This window comes from Setaria viridis, chromosome 5 (assembly GCF_005286985.2).
Source record: "Setaria viridis chromosome 5, Setaria_viridis_v4.0, whole genome shotgun sequence".
NCBI classification, from domain to species: Eukaryota; Viridiplantae; Streptophyta; class Magnoliopsida; order Poales; family Poaceae; genus Setaria; species Setaria viridis.
In genome coordinates, this window is record NC_048267.2 from 32,358,808 (window position 1) to 32,381,788 (window position 22,981).

General features: G+C 46.3%; 2 protein-coding genes across 4 annotated transcripts; both read left to right on the forward strand.

Annotated features, from left to right (window-relative positions):
* The first annotated feature begins 7,917 nt into the window (after positions 1–7,917).
* LOC117855066 (protein CHLORORESPIRATORY REDUCTION 41, chloroplastic) lies at positions 7,918–8,950 on the forward strand. The gene has a single exon (XM_034737341.2). The coding sequence runs from the start codon at positions 8,044–8,046 to the stop codon at positions 8,779–8,781; it is 738 nt and encodes a 245-aa protein (XP_034593232.1). The 5' UTR covers positions 7,918–8,043; the 3' UTR covers positions 8,782–8,950.
* Positions 8,951–15,239: 6,289 nt separating this feature from the next.
* Positions 15,240–17,326, forward strand: LOC117855658 (protein SPEAR1). 3 transcript variants are annotated; one of them, XM_034738040.2, is made up of 5 exons: positions 15,241–15,600; positions 15,710–15,814; positions 16,460–16,518; positions 16,644–16,722; positions 16,864–17,326. In XM_034738040.2, exons 1-5 carry the CDS (start codon positions 15,364–15,366, stop codon positions 16,966–16,968), a joined length of 585 nt encoding a protein of 194 aa, XP_034593931.1. In that variant the 5' UTR covers positions 15,241–15,363; the 3' UTR covers positions 16,969–17,326. The 3 variants fall into 3 exon arrangements, with proteins under 3 accessions (XP_034593932.1, XP_034593931.1, XP_034593930.1); XM_034738039.2 differs by having other exon boundaries at positions 15,243–15,600; positions 15,707–15,814; XM_034738041.2 differs by lacking the exon at positions 15,710–15,814 and having other exon boundaries at positions 15,240–15,600.
* Positions 17,327–22,981: the final 5,655 nt, after the last annotated feature.

The following is a 22,981-nucleotide window of genomic DNA, read 5'->3' on the forward strand; positions in this document are numbered from 1 at the left end:
TGTAGGGCGGTTGCGAGCGGGAGTCCGACTCGGAGTCCGACTCCAGGCTGGAGGAGGAGGGAAACCCGAATTTGCCCCTGGCTTGAATGGGCTGAAGGGCTTGTTCTAGAAGATCCTTTCTTCACTGACTGGGCTGGCTACCCTTCCGTTGGTTTGACAGTAAAGCCCACCGTACTGAAACAGCCCTTTTGCTTTGTATTGTACCCTTTTCCCCCCCAGAAAACACAGGCCTCTCCCAGGCCCAGCTGCTAACAGTCTTCAGACTGTAGGAGTTTAGGCCCAGCTGCTTCAGAAATTCACTCACTGTTTCTACTCTTGTTCCCCTTGTATCCCAGGCTCGCTTTTTCTCAGACAAAATCCTTACGAAACGGCAAGTATTTGGCATTCATTCATCTGCTTAATCCAAATTGCAATACAGCGTTCACCGGAGACAATTCTCATTTTCAGTAAAGAAGATGTTTGCATCCTGATGATTTCAGCACGTTAAGATGAAAAATGACGCGGCCAAAAACCGTCCGCTTACACACAAGTGATCGCATTTTGCCTAATGCCAGAAGCGGCTGAACCTGAACTGAGCTAGCTACACAATGGGGCGCCGGCGCGCCGCTACGGGATCAGGCCTTCCGGAGCCGAGGATCCATATCATCGCCGTAGTCGAAACTAGTCAGCGCTTTCATGTACTCCGTGAGCCCGAGCGTCTCAAGGAGCTCCTCGTCACTCCGATCGACGATGTTGTACTCCTTCATTATTCTGTCCCTATTCTTCATCCACCAAGAGAAGGACGAGCCGTCCGTCCACAGCTCCTCCTCCTCCTCGCCGGCCGCCGAGCTCTCCGCAGCGACCTCGCCGCCTTGGGTGGTGCTCTCTTCCCCTTTGTCATCGTCCGTGTCTTCGTCGTGGGACTGTGCACCTGCCTCGGTCGGACGCGCGCGGCGTCGTCGTTGTTGGCGCGCCGCCGGGGCTGGGTTCTTATTATTGCCCGCGGCGGCGCCGGCCTTCCTCTTGCGCCCGGCCAACGATGATGACGATGACGCCGCGGGGGCTCCCCCGTTGACGCGCGCGCGCGGGCTGAAGTAGATCTTGCAGAGGACCATGTCGGTGGCGGCGCCGCCGTCGAGGCTGAGCTCCACCATCAGCCACCCCGACCGGACGCGCCGGCCGTCGACCTTGGTCACGAACGAGAAGCTCTGCCGATGCCCGAGATACCGGCCGGCCTCATCGACCACGGGCTTAGCGCCGGCCTCCGAGTGCCAGCACCCTTCCCCGGTGTCCACCGTGCGCGCCTTGCGCTGGCCGTCGCGGGTCTTGGCCCTCACGGCGGAGAAGAAGTACCACGCGCCGTCGCCGTTGCTCGCCACCGCCGGGGCGAACTCGGCCGTGAGCTCGGCGGGGTCGGCGGAGTAGACGTCGGCGTCGTGGATGAACGCGCACGGCCCGTCGTCACCGGGGGCGGCGGCGCGGGGGCGGAGCAAGGACGCGATCAGCTGCTCCTCGGAAGGGTGGGTCTCCAAGTCCGGCGGAGGGGGGAGTGGGCGCGGCGCCGTCATGCGGCGGGTGGCGACGACCATGGCCTAACTGATTTTATACAGTATAATCGAACAGAAACCGTGAGGATCTAGGGTTATCGAGCTGAAGATTGCTTCGCATTGCGAGCGTCCCAGCGTCTTATATATCGATCGGGAATTGAGGACTCCTATGCCAAGTCCGAAACCGAGTCGAATCGTTTCTTGTTCGAAACGGAAAGGCAATCCCGGATTGCTAATCCGACTCGGTTTGTGCTGACCGGTTGCCGATCCAGGAAAACGAGCTTAATGGGCCAGTCGTCGTTTGAGGGGCACTGGGCCGAAACCGAAAGACCCCAAACGCCACAAAACAACCAGACCGGGCAACTTGAATTCGGGCCCTCTAAGAGCAGCCAAGCTTATGAAAAATGCGATGCATGGTTAGTTGGGATAGAGAAAGTCGAAGCATCATTTTTCGCCGTAGGAAGGCCAAGTCGTGTGTTTTCCTTTTTGATGATTTTTTGGCTTTGTGTTTTGTTCCCTTCTTCTAATAAAATTACGGAAAATCTCTTGCCATTCCGTTAAAAAAAAATCACCGTAGGAGGCGGATGGAAAATACACGCATGGACACCTATGCATTAATGCTATTATGTCACTTGAAGTAAATTACATGGGTTACTGGAGATAATTATCTTAGGATTGGTTGAAACGGCTCAGGAAACACTTCAGTCCATCAATAACCAGTCAATCAAACTTGCCATTTTTAACTGAAATCTCAGTGGTAAGATAACTATATGGAGTATAAGAACATGGTGCATATGTAGAATGACCTTGACCCGAATTGACTTTGTAACCTAAAAAATCTTGCCTTTGAGTCCCCAATACCTTTCACTTAGAATAACGAATAATAGTTGTGGTACAGCTGAAAGACCTCGCTTCATGCCTAAGATTGTGAGCAAAGATTGGATTTGATCAGTTCTTACACCAAAATGATCAAAGCAATGAACTTATCTAGGAAGGCACTCAATACTTGTCAAGTTCGGGGAGGAGGGGAGTTGGAGAGCAGGCTAACCTATTACATTTACTAACTGATCAGTGATCACTATGGGCTCATAGGGCATTTTCTACGTTCTTTACACGGGCCACGGAGGGATGCGTTGATACCAGTTTTTGATCAGAGTCAATCGTGGCCAGAAGCCGATAGAAGATCAGAGGAAGTCCGATCCAAAGCGAAAATGACTCCACCAGATAAGGGAAAGCGTGGAGACTTATCTTAGGTAGTTTTTACAAATAGCTGTAATAGTCATGTCGTAATCGACTAGGATATTAGCTTACTGCAGGGTATAAATATAAACCCGTGAGCCTTGTAAAAAGATAATCATCAATCAATACAACCTTTCGGCGCCACGCCGCCAAAACCCTAGGAGTAGGAGTAGAGTAGTTTCGACGAGTTCCTTTTTGCGTGCACGGCTGAATCGGCTTCGATCTCAGGCGAGCTTGTAAGTTTTGTCACCCGGTGATTACGACCTCTATCAGAACTTTCTAAGTTAAGTCTTATATTGTGATATTCGGTTGTGTGGCTAGTTATCGAGTTACCTTAGATTGCAAGTAGAACTTTCTAGGCTTTGTCCAATATTTTGCTTGTTTTTTACGGTTGCTCAAAGTTATCAAACAGCTTAGATCTGGTTAAGTTGTCTTCATCGGCTCCCTTGCTTTGTCTAAACATTTACAATTATCAGATCATATCGGCCGGTAAATCTTGCATGTTTTTACTACTTTATATATGCTACGTCTGATAGATCTTTACCCCTGCCCCTCGTATTGCTAACTGTCAGGCCTTTGACGTCAGTGTGCTACTGTAGAGAGCCGATGCTTCGGTCGGGCCTTATCCATTTATCTCAGAAGCATAGTGGCGTCATTGAGCCGATAGGGGCGCATATAAGGCTTTGCTGCCATGAGCTTGTCTGACTAAGCTAGTGGGCCAAAGTTAATACGCTCTCACCGTGTTACCTTATCTAAGTTTAATTACACGGTCATAACATTAATTAGGATTCCATTAGCTTAATTAGCTCGTAAGCGGTAGGCAAGAGGTCCTTGTTGCTGTGTTCCAATCTTTTAGATTAATAGATTGATGTCAATACCCTCTTATTCGTGTTACCTTGTCTAAGTTTAATACACTTAGCAAGATATTGATTAGATCTGTTAGTTTATTTAGTGTGATATTTAGTGTGAGCATGGTTGGCAATGCTTTATTTATTTACACCGCATAATTACATTGAAAACCTGTCTGTCATGGTGTTTATTCCAAGAATGCCTAATTCGAAAGGTTTCGCCGCTGATCGGCTCAGAAATTTAATGTTTATCATGTCAATTTTCAGGTCAAATTGACTGGCATGCCTTGCACCACTCACAAACCGATTTGGAGCTTGCACTGAAGTTAAGCAGATCTCCCAGATCCTTCGTGTTATTCAACGTAGAAGTCTGAGATCCAGAATTTACGTCAACAGGATGTCGTTGGCCGCACATCGCACCACTTCATTTTCCGGGAGAAGGTGGTCTCTAAGGATTTTCGTATTCCTATTTTTCAAGATGTTACACAACATCGCCATTACCACATACAGATCGAGCACCAGGCCTTCGTTGATGTGGTAGTATCCTGAAGTCGCAGGCTCCAAAGATCGGTTAGTTTGCTGCACTGACTTGCATCTGACATCCCAGCTGAGGTCCAGATTTGCCAGGGATGGGTGTAGTGGAGCAGCAACTGTGTCTCTGATTCTGGCTGCGCGCAGAATGAGCAATGGTTATTGTGAGCAGTGTGGCGCAACGTGTCTACGATAGCAAGGCCATCCCACCAATAATATATACAACACGACATTCAGGTGTTGAGAAAGAATGAGTAGTCCTCTAGGCCGGGTTTCAGACTCTGAAACGGCCCTATTTTCTCTTTGTAGTTTCTGACTGCCTGGCATATAGCCTGGCCTCTGCACATACTTGCTTCTTCTACTTTAGGCAGAGTACCTGTCATCTTACTATTACTAATTGGAGACTCCTTTTGAAATCTCCAAGTGAAGCCACACACTCTAGAAAAAGAGAGAAATTCTAAAAATTCTTAGAAAAAAGCAAAACATCTGACCATCAATTGGTATAGACTAAAATCATCATAGTCATCAGATCTATTATGTTTTCTAACAAAATTATGTACCTATACCATTATAAAAATAGCATAAAATAACCCACTAAATTTATATCTAAATTACCTATCTATACTATTATATAAAATAAACTAAAGTAACCTTATTCTTTGTCAAAGCCAATTGCTAAGGTACTCTAAAAAGATTTTGAAGCGTCCATTTTTAGTTAGATGATCGAAAAATAGAAATTATTACCTCTCAAGAGTAATAGACACATAATATAATTATTATATTTAGTATTTTATTTTTTTGAAAAATAGAATAAATAGGAAAAAATTAGCCAATGAAATGCATCTATCCTAACGTGATCTGACCCAGCTAACGAGACAATCTAACTACCCTAACCTGACGTGTACAAAAACTTCAAAATAGATGTATGTAAATCTATTTTCCGTTACGTGATAGATGCATGCATGTACGTGATCTAGTTTTTAAGAAATATACCGAATGGTTGCATGTGAGTTGCAATGTACATACGTAAATATATTTCTTGACATCTAATAGATTACTTATTTAGGAAAGTAATAATCGCATTATATGCAACATATTTCAAGTGATACGTGGTAGGTTAAATTTTTAAGGGAGGTGACAATTGTATCATACGTAATATTGTAACAAGAAACTGCTTGGACATGAAATTAAACTTTTAGCAACATCGAAAATAGAATACATATGCAGATGTCACAAATAAAAATCATACGACAAGATGTTCCAGATATGGGACCCACATGCCATTGCACGGTAGTAGAGAAAAAAATTATAGAAAAAATTAAAATGTTTATGACGCTATGCACGCATGCTGACCTGACTTTCAAGAGATAAAGATGGGATGGATGGATGGAAGCATACATGTCTGGGTCAGTAGTTTTTTATTTTCTGATTGGATTTTTTTCTCAATAATGAAGGGTCCATATTTCGAAATTACCCATTTATACTATTATAAAAATAATTTAAAATAACCTCCTAAATTTACAACTAAATTGCCCACCACTAATACCTTAATACCTTAAAGTAATCTCTAAATTTGCATATATATTACCCTACATATGTTATTATTAAAAATAACACGAGGTAACCCTAAATTTTAATCAAAATCACCTTAATTAAAAATATACACCAATATATGATTCTAAATCATCTATTAGTATATGTTGTTAATTATATAATAATTAACGTATATACGCATGATGTATGTCATCATTTATAAAGATATAGAGGAATTGATGAGACTATTAATTTCTATGTTAAAATTATAGCTCAAATTTAGGGTCCATTAAACAAATTGAAGCGCATAACTGTGATGCAAATTGAAAATGTAAAGATTATAAATATGGATGAAAATATTATAGAATAATTACTAACTAAAAGATATCACAATCGGATGAAGATAATAAGTATATATCTATATAAGTATTGTGTCGGATATTTAACAAATGAGAGGTAGTTCAAGGTAATAGTTTTGTAGCAATGTAGCCTCATTTTTTTTTCCATTGGAGCCTCCACATTAGTTCTACGAGATACATTAGAAAAAAAAGACAAATCCTAGAAATTCTCACAAAAATTAGAAACATCAATCATGTAAAATAACTCTAATAATCATAGTCATTGGTCTATTATATTTTTTAAAAAGGTTACCCTATCATTATGAAAATATTCTAAAATAAACACTAAACCTATATCTAAATTATTGAGCGCTTCCATTATAAAAATAATAACGTAATCTTCATCCAATTTACTCATGCATATCATTGTAAAGCATAACTTAAAATGCCATTCTAAAATTATATCTAAGTTACCCATGTATGCTGTTATTAAAAATAACCTAAAGTAAACATCTAATTCTTAAACTAACTATCTTTATGCGCATCATATGGAAATGTCCAAATGTGTATATGATTCTAAATTTCCTATTTATATCATTGTTTATGTAGAAATACTAGGTTAAGGTATACACACATGATGAGTGTCACCATATATATCATTTGTACATATATGTGAGAAAGTGATGAAAATAATTGATTTTTATGCTAAACACATTGTATGGAGGTGCGATACAAAATGAAAAAAAAGTGTGAATGTGGATGAAATAGTGTATAGAGTAATTATTAATTAAACATCAATCAGAACTAGACAAATATAAGTATATATTATGTTGAAGGATTGAAAAAATGTGAGAGTAGTATGTAAACAATTTTGACTAGGAGTTTAATTTTTAAATAATTTTCAAATACAATAGATTTTAAAAACATGAACCCGTGCGGGAGCACAGGTTGACGGACTAGTTATTCTCAAAAAGTAATGTGGTGCCTGCACAAGGGGTATTTGTTTCGGTGAGTCCTTTAATTCGGATTATCAGGGGGGGCACCCTGATAAATCTGCAAATGAGCTATCCGGATTGTCGGATACGTCGCTTTTGGTTCTCGGATGTGGTTTACCTGGATGTTCAGGCGTTTGGTTCCCTTTGCTTATTTTTAGCACGTGTCACATTGAATGTTTAGATACTAATTAGGAGTATTAAACGTAGACTATTTACAAAACCCATTACATAAGTGGAGGCTAAACGGCGAGACGAATCTATTAAGCATAATTATTCATCATTAGCAAATGTTTACTGTAGCAACACATTGTCAAATCATGAACTAATTAGACTTAATAGATTCGTCTCGCCGTTTAGCCTCCACTTATGTAATGGGTTTTGTAAATAGTCTATGTTTAATACTCCTAATTAGTATCTAAACATTCGATGTGATGGATGCTAAAAATAAATCACAGGAACCAAACGGCCCTAAGCATGGTAGGCCGAGCTTTCGATTGCATCAATTTGGATGGATGTCTCAGCCTCTCAGGTTGCACAGGTGCAGATGCAATCAAGCAGTTGCTCTTGCCTGGCTGGGTAGCGCGGCCGCGATCGCGCTCTTCCTCTGCTGCACCGCGCGGAAACCGCTCCCGCCGCGTCGTCCTCGCCGTCCCAGTCCCAGCTCGCTCGGGCAAGCACCGGCGCGGCGCGGCGGTGGCATCCGCCCGAGCCCGCGACGCGTCCAAGGTTACCTAAAAAAAAGGCCTGAGCAGTAGGCGTCCGATCGCTGAATGCCACGCGGCGTTCAACGGGAGCAGGTCTCCACGGATTCAACTCTACGGACCGTCCCCTGGATTTTTTTTTCGGTCGCGCGGTCCCTTTTTGCTTTGCGAATGAAATATCTAGCGGCATCCAGCAGCCGTTGCGACGGTTGTCTATCTCTTCCCGCGCCTCTACAGAGGCCATTTCTAGGCTTATCTCCAAACCTATCTGCCGCGTAAAAATCTCACAGCCATCCGCTTCAGTCGTCCGAGCACTCATCGCATCATCCGCTATGGCGGCTTCCTTCCTCCGGCCCCTCCTGCCTCCCAACCCCTTCCTCTCTGCCCGCAGACCTCACCTCCTCGCTGCTCCCGCCACCATCACCACCGCCACCGTACGCTGCACCGCGGCGCCCAAACCGGCAACCTCCACGCCGAAATCCATCCAAGAAGAGGCCAGCAGCAACCGCGAACAGCAGCTGCCGCAGGCAGACCCCAACGGCGCCGCCACTCCGGACGAGGCGAGCGCCAACCCCAACAGCATCCCCGACGACGAGACCCCGCCGTCGGCGACGGCGACCACCTCCTTCGCGGTGGCACGGCGGGTGCCGTCGGCCATCTCCCCGGACCGCCGGCCGCGGACGGCGCTGACGCAGGAGGAGCCGCCCAACTACGAGATCGGGTGGAAGCGCACCAAGCAGCTGCCCCTGGAGAAGCCCCGCGGGTGGGCCATCGCCGACTTCCTGGAGAAGCTGGACGGCCTGATGGCGCGCGGGCGGTACGGGTCCGGGCAGCTGCTGGGCACGGTGGCGGGCGTGGTGACGGAGCGCGCCCGGGAGGAGGCCGAGGTGCTGGTGGCCGAGGGCGGCGTGGAGGAGCGCGTGGTCACGGAGCTATTCCGCGTGCTCCGCCTCGTGGAGATGGACGTCGAGATGGTGAAGGCCGCCGTCAAGGAGGAGACCGTCAAGGAGCGCGTCGAGACGGCGCGCGCACGCTGCCGCCAGGCCATCCTCGTCGCCCTCTCGCTGTGAGGAGACGCGGGCGCGGCGCTCTCTGCTCTGAAGTCTGAACTCTGGTGGCGGCGGTATACGCGTGTGTAACTAAACGATGTACTAGTAATAAACAAGTGATGAGATTAACGTGCGTAGTATTGATTTATTCAGTTACAGGAAATCAAATCTGAACTTGATGCGTGCTGCATTTCTGAATGTCCCGCATCGGTATTCCTTTCGTATACGTGAGACTGCAGTTTTAGTGAGGATGTGATGCTGCAGTCCACGCAGTTGACATGTACAGGATGTGCTGCTGCTGCTGCCTGACTGCATCCTATTGGTTTATCGGGCAAATTTCTACTGATCTAGTAGGATTCATCTCATCTGTTCATCTTGACCTCTGCGTTCTTGGTCCATTCGAATTGATCCGGACGATATGCATATCAATTGGGACGGACCATGGCAGCGCATGCCTCGTCACTGTCCTGCAGCGACTGAAACTGGGCTAATCCAAAGCATTGTGGAGCTTCTTTCTGACCCTAGCTGGAAGCAAGAACCTGAATCTGTATACTCGGTCGATTTCTGCAGTAATTCAAAGGAAAGAAAAATGCACCGAATCCCCTTTTTCCTCTCTTCTTCTTTCTGTCCGTACCATAGCGAAGCAACATGGCCCGGCCGAGATTCATACTAGGGAGGACACACACGGCCCGAGATGGGTCCGACCACATGGAGGTTGGGAGAGTGTGGGCTTATGGTTCGGCCTTTTTCCAACAACAGACTTTGGCCCAGCAAAGAATGGGCCTGGACTGCTTTGTAACATATACTAGTAATAAAATGGTTAACAAGCATTCCAACATGGCTGAACAAATTCAGAAGAAACCCTTCCGCCTCAGATCCTTTTCAACATGTCCTCTCATGCCGCAACAGTGCTATGCTGCACGGATACGGGTACGTGCATTGGTATCAGGTCGATACGGATATAGGGATACGCCATTTTCCTTCAAAAACCCGATATGTGGATACGTTTTACTATTTTTAAAAATAATTAATATAATACCTATAATAGCAAAAATTGTAAATATAAGCTTGTGATTATATTGTTTTGCACTAAGCACAAGCACACAACACCATTAGAGCACAACGCTGAGTTAAGAGGCTACACGAGGGCGTAACAAAAAAAGCAAGGAGGCACTGATCTGCTAGAGTAAAAGGTGAGGGAGCAGCTCAATGTATCCGCGGCGTATCCATGATGTATCGGTATCGGATACGTATCCGATAACCCTCCCTGACGTATCGGGGTAGTAGAGAACAGATGTCCACAAGATTTAACTTGTATATAGCGATGAAAGATACGGGCTACTCAATATTCATGGAATTATAATTGGCCTGATTTCATACAAATAAACGCATGCCCATACCCAATCATGAAGTCTATGACGACCGGGGTTTTTAGCGTTAGTCAAATGCGAGCCTCCGCGTCAGCCAGAGCCCGATAACAACCTGGCCGCGACTCCAAATTTCTTTTCTCTTTTTTTTGGCGCCAAGGACAGCGGCCTCCCTCCCTCGAGTTCCATCACTTCTTTATCCGCAATCCCATCTCCAAAGAAAGGTCAGCTGCCCAAAGCGTGTAGAGAAATGTTCTCGTGATGTAACGTTAGTGCAGGCTTTTTACATGTGTGGTGACTGGTGTTGTCAAGGAGCCATTCACTGGTGCTGGATGATCTTTTTTCCAGGGAGATTACTTGGCTGATCCATGGCCATGAGATTCACTGACCCATCACCTAAAAAATTAATGTATATGCTTCTACGGTTCTACCTTCCATAAGGCGTATGGAAGTCTCTTTTTCTGGTAAAGGCATATATGTTGGGAGTTGAGTGAGAGAGAGAGGGAGAAAGAAGAAAGGGCAGAGAAAGGGAAAGTTGTTGGTCAGGAAGAAAGGTACAGAGAAAGGCAATTCAATTAGGTAACAAAGTCAAGTAGAAATTGGATGTTGACGTGTTGCTAATTAGTATTCTGCAGCCGCTATACGCACAGGCTAGGCCGCTAGCGAGAGCTTCACACAAGTGGTGGCGAGCTCGGACGGAGCTGGAGTCTTCCCAGCTAGTACTAGATTAGATCCGATTTCGCCTCCATTTTCTTACGAAGATGCCTTACTTTCCAGTCACTCAATCTCCCCTCAACCTCTCACGTCGCGTCGCACAACATCACACGTGCGCACAACTAGAACCATATGAGCAAGCCTTCAGGCTTCAGGCTTTAGCCCTGTAGCAACTACTGCAGCAAGCAAGCTGCAGGATGGCTGTGTGTGTGTGTAACCATGTTGCACTCTTTTTACTGGAAAACACAAACCGATTCCCTCCCTATTTCCATGTTTCATGGACAGGAATCAGTAGGTATTGGGACACAAGGCAGGAAATTTCTTAGATCGTGGCAAGCTTCTTTCTAAAAGGTCTTGCGGTTTTGTCAAACTCTCAAGGCATCTGTGGCGCGAGAAAAAAAAAAGGTATTTAGAGATGTGACCAAGAAATGCAAACAACTAGCTGCCTAGCCGCAATGGATCTTGGAAAGATAAACTGCGATGAAATTAAAAAACTGGGGGCATGCAAGGCATGATGCATTATTTTTCTAATCTGATTGCTCACTAACCCCTTATCATACCCGGACTAGAAAAAGGGCCATGCGGGGTAGATGTTGTCTCCTTTAAGGAGTTTGATGGGGACGGATGCTCAAAGATTCTCCTGTTTATTTAGCGCCCAATAAGTTCATAGCTAGACACAGCAGCAGCCATCGATTTGGTTTTGATGACAAGATGTTCTCCACTCCTCCGCCATCTTGCTCTGGTTCATCGATCAGGCTAGCACCTCTTCTTCTTTACTTGCACAATCTTTTTCTTTGAGATCATCGATCCACTTGCGAAATATTCTCTCTTTTTTTAATAGCATTTGTACTGCATTATTGTGGAGTTTGCGTTGTATTATTTGACCTGACAGTACTACACTCTTGGATGTCCAGGCTGGAGTCGACGCATATACTTTTTTTTTTAAAAAAAGGGATTTATTATTGGCCCCTATGATCGCATGAGTCATGATAAAATCAAATCTATTCGTGCTGATGTGGAGGAATATTGTTCAGCCTTTGTGTTGCGTACTAATAGTATATGCAGATCTCGCATTGTCAGTAGTGTCAGACTTACCCCAGCATCCATGCCTTGCTGTTCTTCATTCAGTACAAAACTGAGTAATAAAGATTCTTATGCGTTAACAGCTGCAATGATACGAAAGCTCTATATGCTAAAGTATCATCGCTGCAATCCAAGAACTCTGCCATGTAGGAATCACGGCACTCCTTGAACAACGTTCCAACAAAAGTTTTATGCCTCAGGTTTGACCTATCTGCCATTTTTTTACTCTCTTATTCTTTTGGGATTCTGGTTGCTCATCGCTAGCTTAATTTGGTCACTCTCTTATGCAATTGTTGACTAAGCAACCTGTGAGTCGATCTGTGACCACCAAGAGGGTTGTATTCTAAGGTCGGCCAAATAAAGCCAACCTCGAAGCCCAATCCGTGATGACAGTTTGTTCGTGAAAATCAAGATTCAGAAAATATTCAGGAAAGTTTAGTTACCTACGGGAGCTAGAAGCCCGACGCGCCGACCGGAATATAATCTATCGGAAGAAGCAAGCCTAAGATCTTGGAAGCGAGGAGTCTGCATCACTGCCAAACGGCCAAATATATTCTCGAAGTGCAAGCTAGCTGTCTGGGCTGCGATATGATATTCTCTTGCATCTCACCGGCACCGGGCGCCCGCACAACTGCACAAGTGCCCTCGCCGACGCCAGTGTCGGAGCCACCTCGTCCAAGTAACAAGAACTAAAAAAATTACTGCGAAAACCACATCGTCCCCGCCAATGGCTGCGATCCAGTGGCGTTGATCACCAAACTGGCAGCGAGCCAGCGCCAAACCTCAAGGCCGCAACCACCGAGCGAGTGCCCGTGCCGGCATATCTAGCCGTGGTCCCGGTCGCACGTGAAGCGAATACCGGCAAGGATCCCGCGCGCCTCCCACAGGCCCGCCCAACCCAATCCCGGCCGGCTAGCCAAGCCGGGCAGGTCGGGGTGCTGCCTCGCCAAGCCCCGGCGCCCCGTAGGCCGCGCGTAGTTTATATAAACCGTCGTGAGTAGTGACACGATAGCCAAAGAGCGCGTCCAAGGGATCGCTCGGTTGCGCGCGATCTTTGCGCCCACGCCGCATGTCCCCGGCCGATCCACCCACCCCCACCGCGCTCTCCGCTCTGGCTGGTCTGGCCACCAGCGAAGCTTCTGCTGGAGCGGATCGCGGTGGGGGATCGGGCGCTCCCGTCCCGACGCTGGCTAAATCGCGCCCGGATCTCCGGGTAGATCGCCTCTGAGTTGTACGTACCGAAGCCGATCCGCTCCGACGCTTTTCTTTAAGCCTGGCGCCCGGGTTCCTGTTTTTTTTTTTTTTTGAAGGTGTGGCCGGGTTCCTTCTGTCCCGGCTGAAGTACGTAGCGTAGCGGCCGCATATAAACTAGTCGTCGGCGTTTCGTGGGGTCGTGGCCCGCGCTGCCCGGTTTCTTTACTCCTCCCCGCCCGCCGTGTCGGAGTGGACACACGTCGCGCTGCGGTTGGCCGTGGCCCCCAGGGAGTTGGTGCAGGCACTACTCCCTCGGTCCCTCTCCCTCCTGCCTGCGGTGGAAGTCGCGGGGACGCAATAATGGCGTGCGCGCTTCGAGGGGCGTGCGAGGCGAGGCCCCGCGCGCGCGCGACCTGCTGGCTGGTAGCTATCTGAGCCTGAGCCTCCCTACCACTACCAGAATCGCGGAGAGGATTTGGATCTCCAGGATCTCAAACCGCCATCTGCAAGCAAAAGCACACAGGATCACGACCAGGCTGCGTGCCAGCGCGAGAACGAATGGCAGCAGGTCAAGAATCTCTGCAGGTAGTACCGTAGCGAGTATATCGTATCGTCGTTCGTCGTGGCCGAGATCACGATCTGTTGGATCATGTGACAGAGAACTCATTAGTACAAGTGTGTTCTCCAGCGGTTTATACATGTGCGTGGCCTTGAAAAGTTCGCTTCATTCTTAGTTCGCTGATGATGGTCAGGTGTGAGAGTGAGACTAGCCGGACGAGTGCAGAATTGATTCCCTTGAAATTAAGCACGCACGCGTGCATGTGTGGCGTGGCACACGTTCCCCATTTCCTACAGGGACGCCACGCCAGGGCCCCCCGTTTTTTCTACCGCACTGGGTTGCCCTCATCAGATCAAAGTCGTCGTCGTCGTCGCTCAGCTTAGCTACCTGGCCGTGTAACACGATTATTCTGATGGTACCGCCTTAACTAGACGTTAGGTGCTTAATTACAGCAGCGCTAACGTGCGCGGAGTGACCTGCGCGCTACGTGACAACTGACAAAGCAGAGGATCACTGTCAAATTCGCCCAAGCCATCTTTTTCGTTTCTTAGATCCCACCAGAGTTTGCACCCCAGCTGGAGGGAACAAAAGGGCCCCATGCACTGCCTTTAGGTTTTCCCCCCCTCTTTCTTTAATGGTGTTTCTATCTTTGAAATGTCAGCATGGTAGGAAATCAATTATTTAAATGATAATGATGCCATTAACTCAGTTGTACTAACAATCTCCCACAAGAAAATTGTTACCTCTTCCATAAAAAAATATACTGGAATATATGGAATTTAGGCTATGCATGTGGAGAAGTACCTGTCCAGGTGCATAGTTAGAATCGCTTACATTTGGGGACGGTGTTATAACTCGGAATGATCGACATCAGCATTAACGCTTCAAAATGATGTCATTAACTATCAGTTTCAAACACTCGGCCTCAAATGATGCTGAAATTTTCTTTGGCATCTTAAAGTCAACATATATGTGTATACGTTGACCGGCAAAACCACAGGATCGGAGTAAGTATTCAGGGCCCCAATAATATAAAAAGGAACTGAACCTAACTTGGTTGATCTGAGTATGGAAACTGAATTTGGGTTACTCATAGGCATCCGCATTTTCTTTTGATAACTAGGGTCGACGTAAGAGCTCATCTAGCAAACTTATCAAGAAGCTCCTTGTTGATAGTTAGACCTTCTTCCTCTATATATATGCTCCGGTATATATAGTGGTATTGTCCAGTAAGTAGATCGATGGGAGTATCCACATGTAAAGTAGTACTACTCCTGTAACTAACTAACAAGGGGGCTTGATGGCAAAGATCCTAGGAGATCACCAACAACTAAATTAAAATGAGTTGCTCCTTTTTATTTAGTTTTGCCTAGATTTTTCTTGCAAACGATAGGGTTTTGTTGCACATGGTATTAACTATAATCTAAAGATGGCCAGGCCACTAGATGCAATTTAAAACTTGAGGCAAGAAAAGCTTGGGAGGCCAAGTCTCCCTTTTAATAAGAGGGGATATATTTGCCCTGCAAGGAGATCTCTCCCCTTCCATTTTAAAAGGGTCTCGTGCATCATCCAATCAAGTCTCTCTATCTCTCCCTCCCTCCCCCCTCCCCCTCTCCTCCTCCACCTAGCTTTGTTCATCTTGTTCTTCCAAGTCTTCCTCCTAGCTAGGTCTTCGCTCTCTTGGATATGAGTGGGAGCAACTTTGGGGACAGCATGGGGTGGAGCAGTAGCGGGAGATCGTCTGGCTCCAGAAGGGGCAAGAGAGGCGGCGGCAGCGGCGGCGCCGACAAGCCCAAGCAGCCGCAGCGCGGCCTCGGCGTGGCGCAGCTGGAGAAGATTAGGTTACAGAGCGAAATGGCCGAATACTTCAATCCTCTTGGCCAGCCCCCCAGCTTGATCCACAGAACGGGCAGCCTCAACTTGGTAAGTGATGGGCGTCTTTACAAACTGCTTCCCTTCTGTGTAGTTCATGATTAGGAGCCTAATTTCTTGTGCTTTCGTTCGGAATGGAAATGGATCGATCTACTAGCAGGAGGATGCACGGGCGTCGACGTCCTCGCTGTCGTCGTCTCCATCTTCCTCCTTCCATGCTACCGCCGTCTCATCGCCGTTCCCGGTCCATCATCCAAATTTTGCGGTACATGGACACCTTTTCCCTGGAAAGATTGCTAGTTCTTTAGGTAGAAATTGGTACACCAAAAGTTCAGACATATATCTAGCTTCTACATAATAGAGTGACAATCCAAATGGGACTTTCTGCGATGCATGATTGATTCGGTGGTTTTGTGTATACTTAACAGGCCGGTCACATGCATGTGAATATAGTAGCAATTAGTCCTTTTTTCGGAACACAGAAGATGGGGTGTTTAACCATAATTCTCTGCAACCAACAATGAATTGATATGAATGATCTTTCGTCCATTCAAAAGAAACATCTATGAAGAGTTATGCTTCTATCAATTTCAGTTGAGTTGTATATGCTTCTAGCTAAGTTGGCTAGATAGCTCTAATATTTTTCTTTCTTTCTTTATTTCTTTGCAATTCGTTATCTATCACCTTTTTTCTTGTTCGTCTTTAATCTGTAGCTCCATAATACATTTTCTTTGTTTGTGTGGTTCTTCTCAATCTTACCTACTGTTTTGATGGCAAATAGATTAGTCAATTCATATATGATCGAACCTCTAAAACCAATATATCATCTTCTTGTGCGCGTTCCATCATATATAACACAATTGTAATGCCAAGGTAGCGTTCTTACAATATTTCTGACTTTATCATGTAGATGCCATATGGAGAGAGAGGAGACCTACGATACGGTGAATTTCAAGCTCCCATAATAAGGTGATCTTATATATTATCCTGCATGCTCACTTACTAAACTTTAGAGATGTCTCATTTGTAATCGCTTGTGATCAAGCTCCAACTAACATTGCTGATTTTGAATTATGTGCCAAAAAAAAAAACAGATCACCGAGCAGCAGTGCTATCTATGGCCCCCCACATTATGGTCATCCTAACATCACATTGCCACTCTTTGAACCACAGGTATGCAGACCATCATAAGAGTGAGTTAGAGTTGAATATCTGTTCTAATCATGTTCACCTAGATGTATGCTATCCTACCATGCATATATAACTGTCTATACCATTTTCTGATTAACATGTTTGGATGCAAACCTTTGGTAGGAATCCACTCGATTGAGGGGACATCATGATAGAAGTCGCTCAGCTGATTCAACAAGTATGAACTCGGATGATCCACAAGACGTCGACCTTGAGCTCAAGCTATGATCCTAAAATGTTCCTCCTTCCCCCTCCCCTTCGACGCGATGTGATAGCTTTATTAGTCTTCATGACTTTCACTTGTGGTGCAATAAGTTTCTCAATTGGTGCCACTAGCTAGAACCAAAAGGATTTGCGGTGTCTTCTGTAATGCCTACCAGAAGAGAGGAATAGTAATGCACCTTTTTTAATCAAGACATATGCATGTTGTGTGCATGGGCATGGGATCTGGTGATCATATCTAGCAGTTGTTCTGATTGTACTGTGAAGCATAGATGTGTTGACTCTTGCCTGCAACTGCAAGCATATATACACTGACACAGTTCGTACATGGCTGTTATTAATTTATGCAACACAAATTTCATCATTGCTGAGATCAGAGAGAATGTTCTTATGTGTAAGAGCACTTGCATGCTTGCCAGCTGAATATTTTGATCCAGAAGCACACAAGATGGAAACAGAATAATATATAACTTTATCTGCATTATCTCAAACACAGCTGTCTTTTGTACTAGTTCTAATGCAGCTTGTCTCAGCAGCCATTCTATTACTCGTCTCTTCATGTTTGTACAATCATCTCTCCATCTGCAGCCAAAGGAGACTTCTTTATCTATCTTGTGCAGATATAATTATTGGCTGTAACACGTCTGCTGATCATGCCTGCAGTACGTGCAAACAGCAGCTTTGCTTAGGCGAGTGATATCATGCTCCATAGGCTTATTATATATTGATCATAAGTTAACGTACATTGTCACACTTTCAGACTTCTCAGTATATATATGTGGTTTCAGAACTTGTAGATATATATGCATGACGCTTTATATCAGCATGCTGGACTGTTGATCATCAGCTCCAGCCTACATGACCTACATCTAGACTACAATAAGGTATGATTTGCTCATGCTCAATTCTATATTACCATGCCTGTTTATCTAATAAACTGGTATGTTCTAATACAATTGTATGTGTGCAAATTTTGACATCAATAATGCGGTGTAATAGTGCAGCTAATATAGATGCACGGCATATATCTGCATGTAAATGTCATTTGCAAAAGTGCCAGTGATTATGTATAACTACAGACCAACCACATCATTATTAATTGTATATAATGTATAGCACACGATGTGAACACCAGTTCTAAACTTCTATAAGGATGCATCAGCAACGTAACCACGAGATAAATATGCACGCTAGTTTGGCTAATATATAACAATTCGGTGTTCGAATGTATGCATATTTGACAGCTATAATAAGTATATGTAGACTATCAAATCACGTGCTACACTAGGATCTGGATTGCTCTCTTGTTAAGGCAAATCTTTTTTATGCAATGCCAACATGCATATCATAAACTACACATCCATGTACCTAGTTTATTTTAGTACATATGTACTGCTTAGTAATGCTAGTTAGCTCCTTGGTATGGAATTTTTAGAATTATGACTCCCTTGAAAAATTAAACAAAAACTAGAGGCACGGTTCAAACTCAGATAGAGCTCACATAACTACATAATGATAACAATATCACATTCAGAGTTGCAGACTTCCTTCGTTCTGCCACGAAAGTACAATGTTCAGACTAAATATGCAGCGCCTATTTCATTCCAAGTTTGACACAGATAAGGTTGCACTAAACTCTTACATATATACCCTTGTTTTTCTAATGGAGAATGTATTATAGCCATGGCACTAACAAACTCAATGCAAGTAGTGTATATAGTACGGTACATATTACTGTACAGATAACACCAAGAGCATAATTGCGTAGCATCTTTTGTGAACAAAGAATTAGGCGTGCGAGGCATGCTTTTTCAATTATGAGTAGTACATACACACCAAGACTCTTGTTAATTTCTCCCCCCAAATGATTCGTACATGCTACTAGCTCTTTATTTGATACAGAGACTAATATCACGCACAAATTATATGCGTGCCTTTGAGGAGACATTACATGACAGGTTAATCCATAAACTATAGTTTAAGTATCGACACAATCAGAGCAGATCATCCTCCCAATCTCCATCTACGCGTGTACGAATCTTCCTGGAAAGATCCTACTCATGCTGCCATATGATGAAGGCCTCGCTGTCCCCCCAAAGGCAAATCGGGCTTCGATCGGATGCTGAGTTGAGTTGCACCAAATCCCAAATGGTACTTTTCTAATCGGGCCCTTTCAGTTCATATCGCATGCATATGCGCTGCGCTGCATTTTATATGCGGCATGCTGTGCGTTGCTGCCTCTGGCTGCCCTGCCTGCTGCGCGCACACAATCTTTTCTCAGTTCGAGAGGAAAAGAATGCCCCTGCTGCAAAACATGGCGCAAGTTGCTACGTAGAGATGATGATGGCGTAGTATATTTTATACGTGTACCACCCACAGGGCATGCAAGAGCCGAGGCATGTATGCATGGACGCACGTTATGGCCGCTGCAACTTGCGACTAGTGGCGTGCTTAACTGCCGATCATCACCTTCCTCAAAGGCCTTTTAGTATTAAGTCTGGGAGGGGATGGCCATTAGTTTGCACAGCTGCAGTACCAACATGCAGCACTGCTTGGAGCAGTTGGAGAATGCATGCAGCGAGTGCTACTTGATCATGCAACTGGAGATATGTTTGTATGCACTGTATATAACAACCATATGCTAAACGACCGTATATTGGTACCGAGACTATATACGCTAATAAGCTAGATGCGGTGTCTACGTACATTGTCTTTACAGGCACTCTGCGTAGTAGTAGTTTTTTTAGGGTCACGCTGCGTAGTAGTAGTAGCCATTTTGGATTATATATATTGTTAATGAGTTGTTTGTTGCGGTAATTATTTGGTTCTAGGGAGACATGAGGAACCATAAATATGTGTGCTGGTTTTCCTCTAAAGTGAAATGGCCCGCATTTTGATTTGTTAAATGAAATGCAATCAGCAGACAGGCCTAGCTTACGTGGGTACACCTAATGTTTGCCAAAAGTGGATCAGCGAATTCTCCTCAACTTTGACGTAGGGCCGGTACACGTACGGTCCCTCTAGCTAGGGCCATCCACTTTATATAGCTACAGCTTGCTGGTTGCTGCCTCTTTATCGACTATGATCATTGGTTGTGTTCTAGCTAGCAATATCACTCTGCACGCGGCATGCCTATTCTGATCAGATCCATGTTTCAGAGGTGTTGCCGATTTGACAGAGCAAAAGCGCACGGCCACTCGAGGAGGGGGTAGGGATTAGACACAAGGGGCCGTGCTTACAGAGATTTGAGACCACATATACCAGATGTTCTTGGCGACAACGCAGAGGATGAGTTAATATATTCGGGTAAATGAGGCCCATCATGTGATGCATGTTTCACGACTGATTCTAATTATTTATGCATGCGTGCAGTGTCTCAATTTGTCTGTAATGCGGCCTCTAGAGTAAACTAAACGTAGATCGAACGCCCTCTACTAGAACTGTGAAAATGAATGGAGTTTTTTTAAGCCCTGGAGCTTGCATCTATATTGAGGAGGGGCCAAACCAAACTAAAACAGATAGATTGATTATTCTTAAAGCTTAGGTACCTAACCTAATAGCTAGTACACATCTGATGGTGTCGCCCCTGCTCAAAGGGTGCTAGAATGCTACGCGTACATCTGATGGGTTGATGCAGGAGTTTTTGCTAGCCTCCTGCCTCCCTCCGCTTCATGGATGGATTCGCATATCTTAAGCAGGTCGTACGTATATGAACATATACAAGCAAAAAACTACATGATGGCGTCGGAAAGAAAAACACACACTATCGGAAGACCTCATTTGTTCCGAGACTCAATACCGGTTGCATTAGTACCTTACCTAACGGATTGTCCCTGAGGAGCCACCCGTGAGGCCCTTTAGTACCTGTTGATGCCCCCAACGGTACTAATGCACCACCCCCCTTTAGTTCCAGTTGAGAGCATCAACCGGTACTAATGTGGGGCACATTAGTACCGGTTGAGGCTCCAACCCGGTACTAATGTGCCACCCCACCCAGTACTGGTACTAATGTGGACCCTTTTGTTGGAGGGAAATATTCACGACTTTCTTATATTCCTTAAATGACGGTCGTAAGGGTCCGAGCCTACCTCCAGCAACAGTGACCTCCGCCGACTTGGCCCGACCCCCGGGTCACAGGGTCGGATGCGTCCGACCCCCGAGGCCGCTCCTCGTCCCAGCCAAGAGAGTTCTGCCTCGCCCGACCCCCGGGCGAGAGGGTCAAACGCGCCCAACCTCTCGCGGCCGGTCTCCGCCTCGCCTGACCCCGGGCGCAAGGGGTCAGACGCGCCCGACCCCTCGTCGCAAGGCTCCGTCTCGCCCAACCCCGGGCGCTAGGGGTCGGACGTATCCGGACCCACGGGACAGAGCTTCGCCTCGCCCAAGGGCGTGCGCGAACCAGCAGACGAGGGCGCAGATCTTGTGGGCCCCACCGATCTCGCCATAAATGCAACCGATGGGGCGCGCATGTCCGGAATATGGCTCTGACACACGGAGAGGCGCCCGCCTTCCTCGACGTGACCCGCCGAAGTTTTTGGGCGGCGCACTGCTGCCACGACTGCACAGGGCTACAGCTGCACCGTCCTAACCCTCCCCTGTAGCGTCCGTCATAGGGCACTCATCGCCCATGCTACCTGACGGAGGAGGGCGCGCCGCCCAGTTTCCCGCTCAGCCTAGCAAGAAGGGCACATCGGCCGCGCCCCCCGGTCAGCACGCGTGGCTACAGTGGTCAGCATCACCCACGACGTACATGGCTACAGTGGCCAGTCATCATCACCAACTTGCACAGCTGCAGTAGTCGGCCGCCACGCACGACCCGCGTGCTTGGCTATAGTGGCCGACCTCCTAGCCTTCGACAGGACCCAACGACAACCACCCCTCCTCGGTGACCATGCTGACAAGATACAGAGACCAGGAGGGTAGGCGGCGTCCACGGTGGCTCGGCCCGTCTCCCTGTACTTTATCTCCCAGGCTTTATCTTTTTACTTCCCCCGACTCCCGGCTCGATTGTAACTCTTGTGTCCTCCTTACGCTATAAAAGGAGGACCAGGGGGCCCGAGAAAGGGACGGCTCTCGAGCGAACCGAACTACCCCCAACTCACAACCCTTCCACACGAGCATCAGTACACACGCACAGAGACTTGGGACCAGCTTCCCTCTCTCGCTCGTTTGTAACCCCTACTACAAACTCCGCACGAGTAACACGAGCAGCCTCGCACACTGGATGTAGGGCTATTCCTGCCCGAACCAGTATAAACCCCGTGTCCCCTCGTGCAACCATCCGGGCCTAACGCGCATAGAAAACAAATTTACTTGCTGGAGTCTTGACCCGTGATTCTTGATACCGACACCTTTAGTACCGGTTGGTGTCTCCAACCGGTACTAATTTTCCTCCTATAAATCCGCCTCCTTCTTCCTCCTGCCCGAGCCATTCACTATAGCTCGAGCTTCACCCTATCCATGGTGCCATAGGGGAGGTGCTGCCGGATTGAAGACCATTTCGTGGAGATTTCACTCATTCAAGTGTTTTAAACATTAGAAACTTCATCCTCCCTTGATACATGGTTAGTATAGTAAGTTTTATGCTTTAGAGCTAGAGTAATTTATGGTTTTTAGAATAAGATAGAATGGAGAAAATTTTCATTTATATGAATGTGTTATTTAGAGTTTATATTTGTGATTTTTTTTAAATATATGCACCATTTTGTATAGGAAATTGTAGGAAATAATGTTAACTTAGTACTCCTCCTCCGGCGTCGGCCACATGGGACCATGAGGCAGCATGCGTGTACAGAGGAGGAGATGAGGCGACATGGAGGAGGGAACGCGAACCAAGGAACCGCCACCGACCGGCGGTCGACGTGGGAGACACGAGGCCGCACCCCTCCGCGCACCGCACGCACACCAAGAGAGTTGGTGGTGGGGAGGAGAACGAGACGGCTAGAGAGAGGAACGGAGGCACGCCGCGGCGGCGGCAGCCAAGCGCGGGGTGCTGCGCGACGCGAGCGAGCTCACCTGGACG

Coding starts and splice junctions, on each gene's coding strand:
- LOC117855658 (XM_034738039.2), top strand. CDS start 15,364: ATGAGTGGGAGCAACTTTGGGGACAGCATGGGGTGGAGCAGTAGCGGG. Junction 15,815..16,459: donor TCCATCATCCAAATTTTGCG/GTACATGGACAC, acceptor TTTATCATGTAG/ATGCCATATGGAGAGAGAGG. Junction 16,723..16,863: donor TGCCACTCTTTGAACCACAG/GTATGCAGACCA, acceptor AACCTTTGGTAG/GAATCCACTCGATTGAGGGG.
- LOC117855066 (XM_034737341.2), top strand. CDS start 8,044: ATGGCGGCTTCCTTCCTCCGGCCCCTCCTGCCTCCCAACCCCTTCCTC.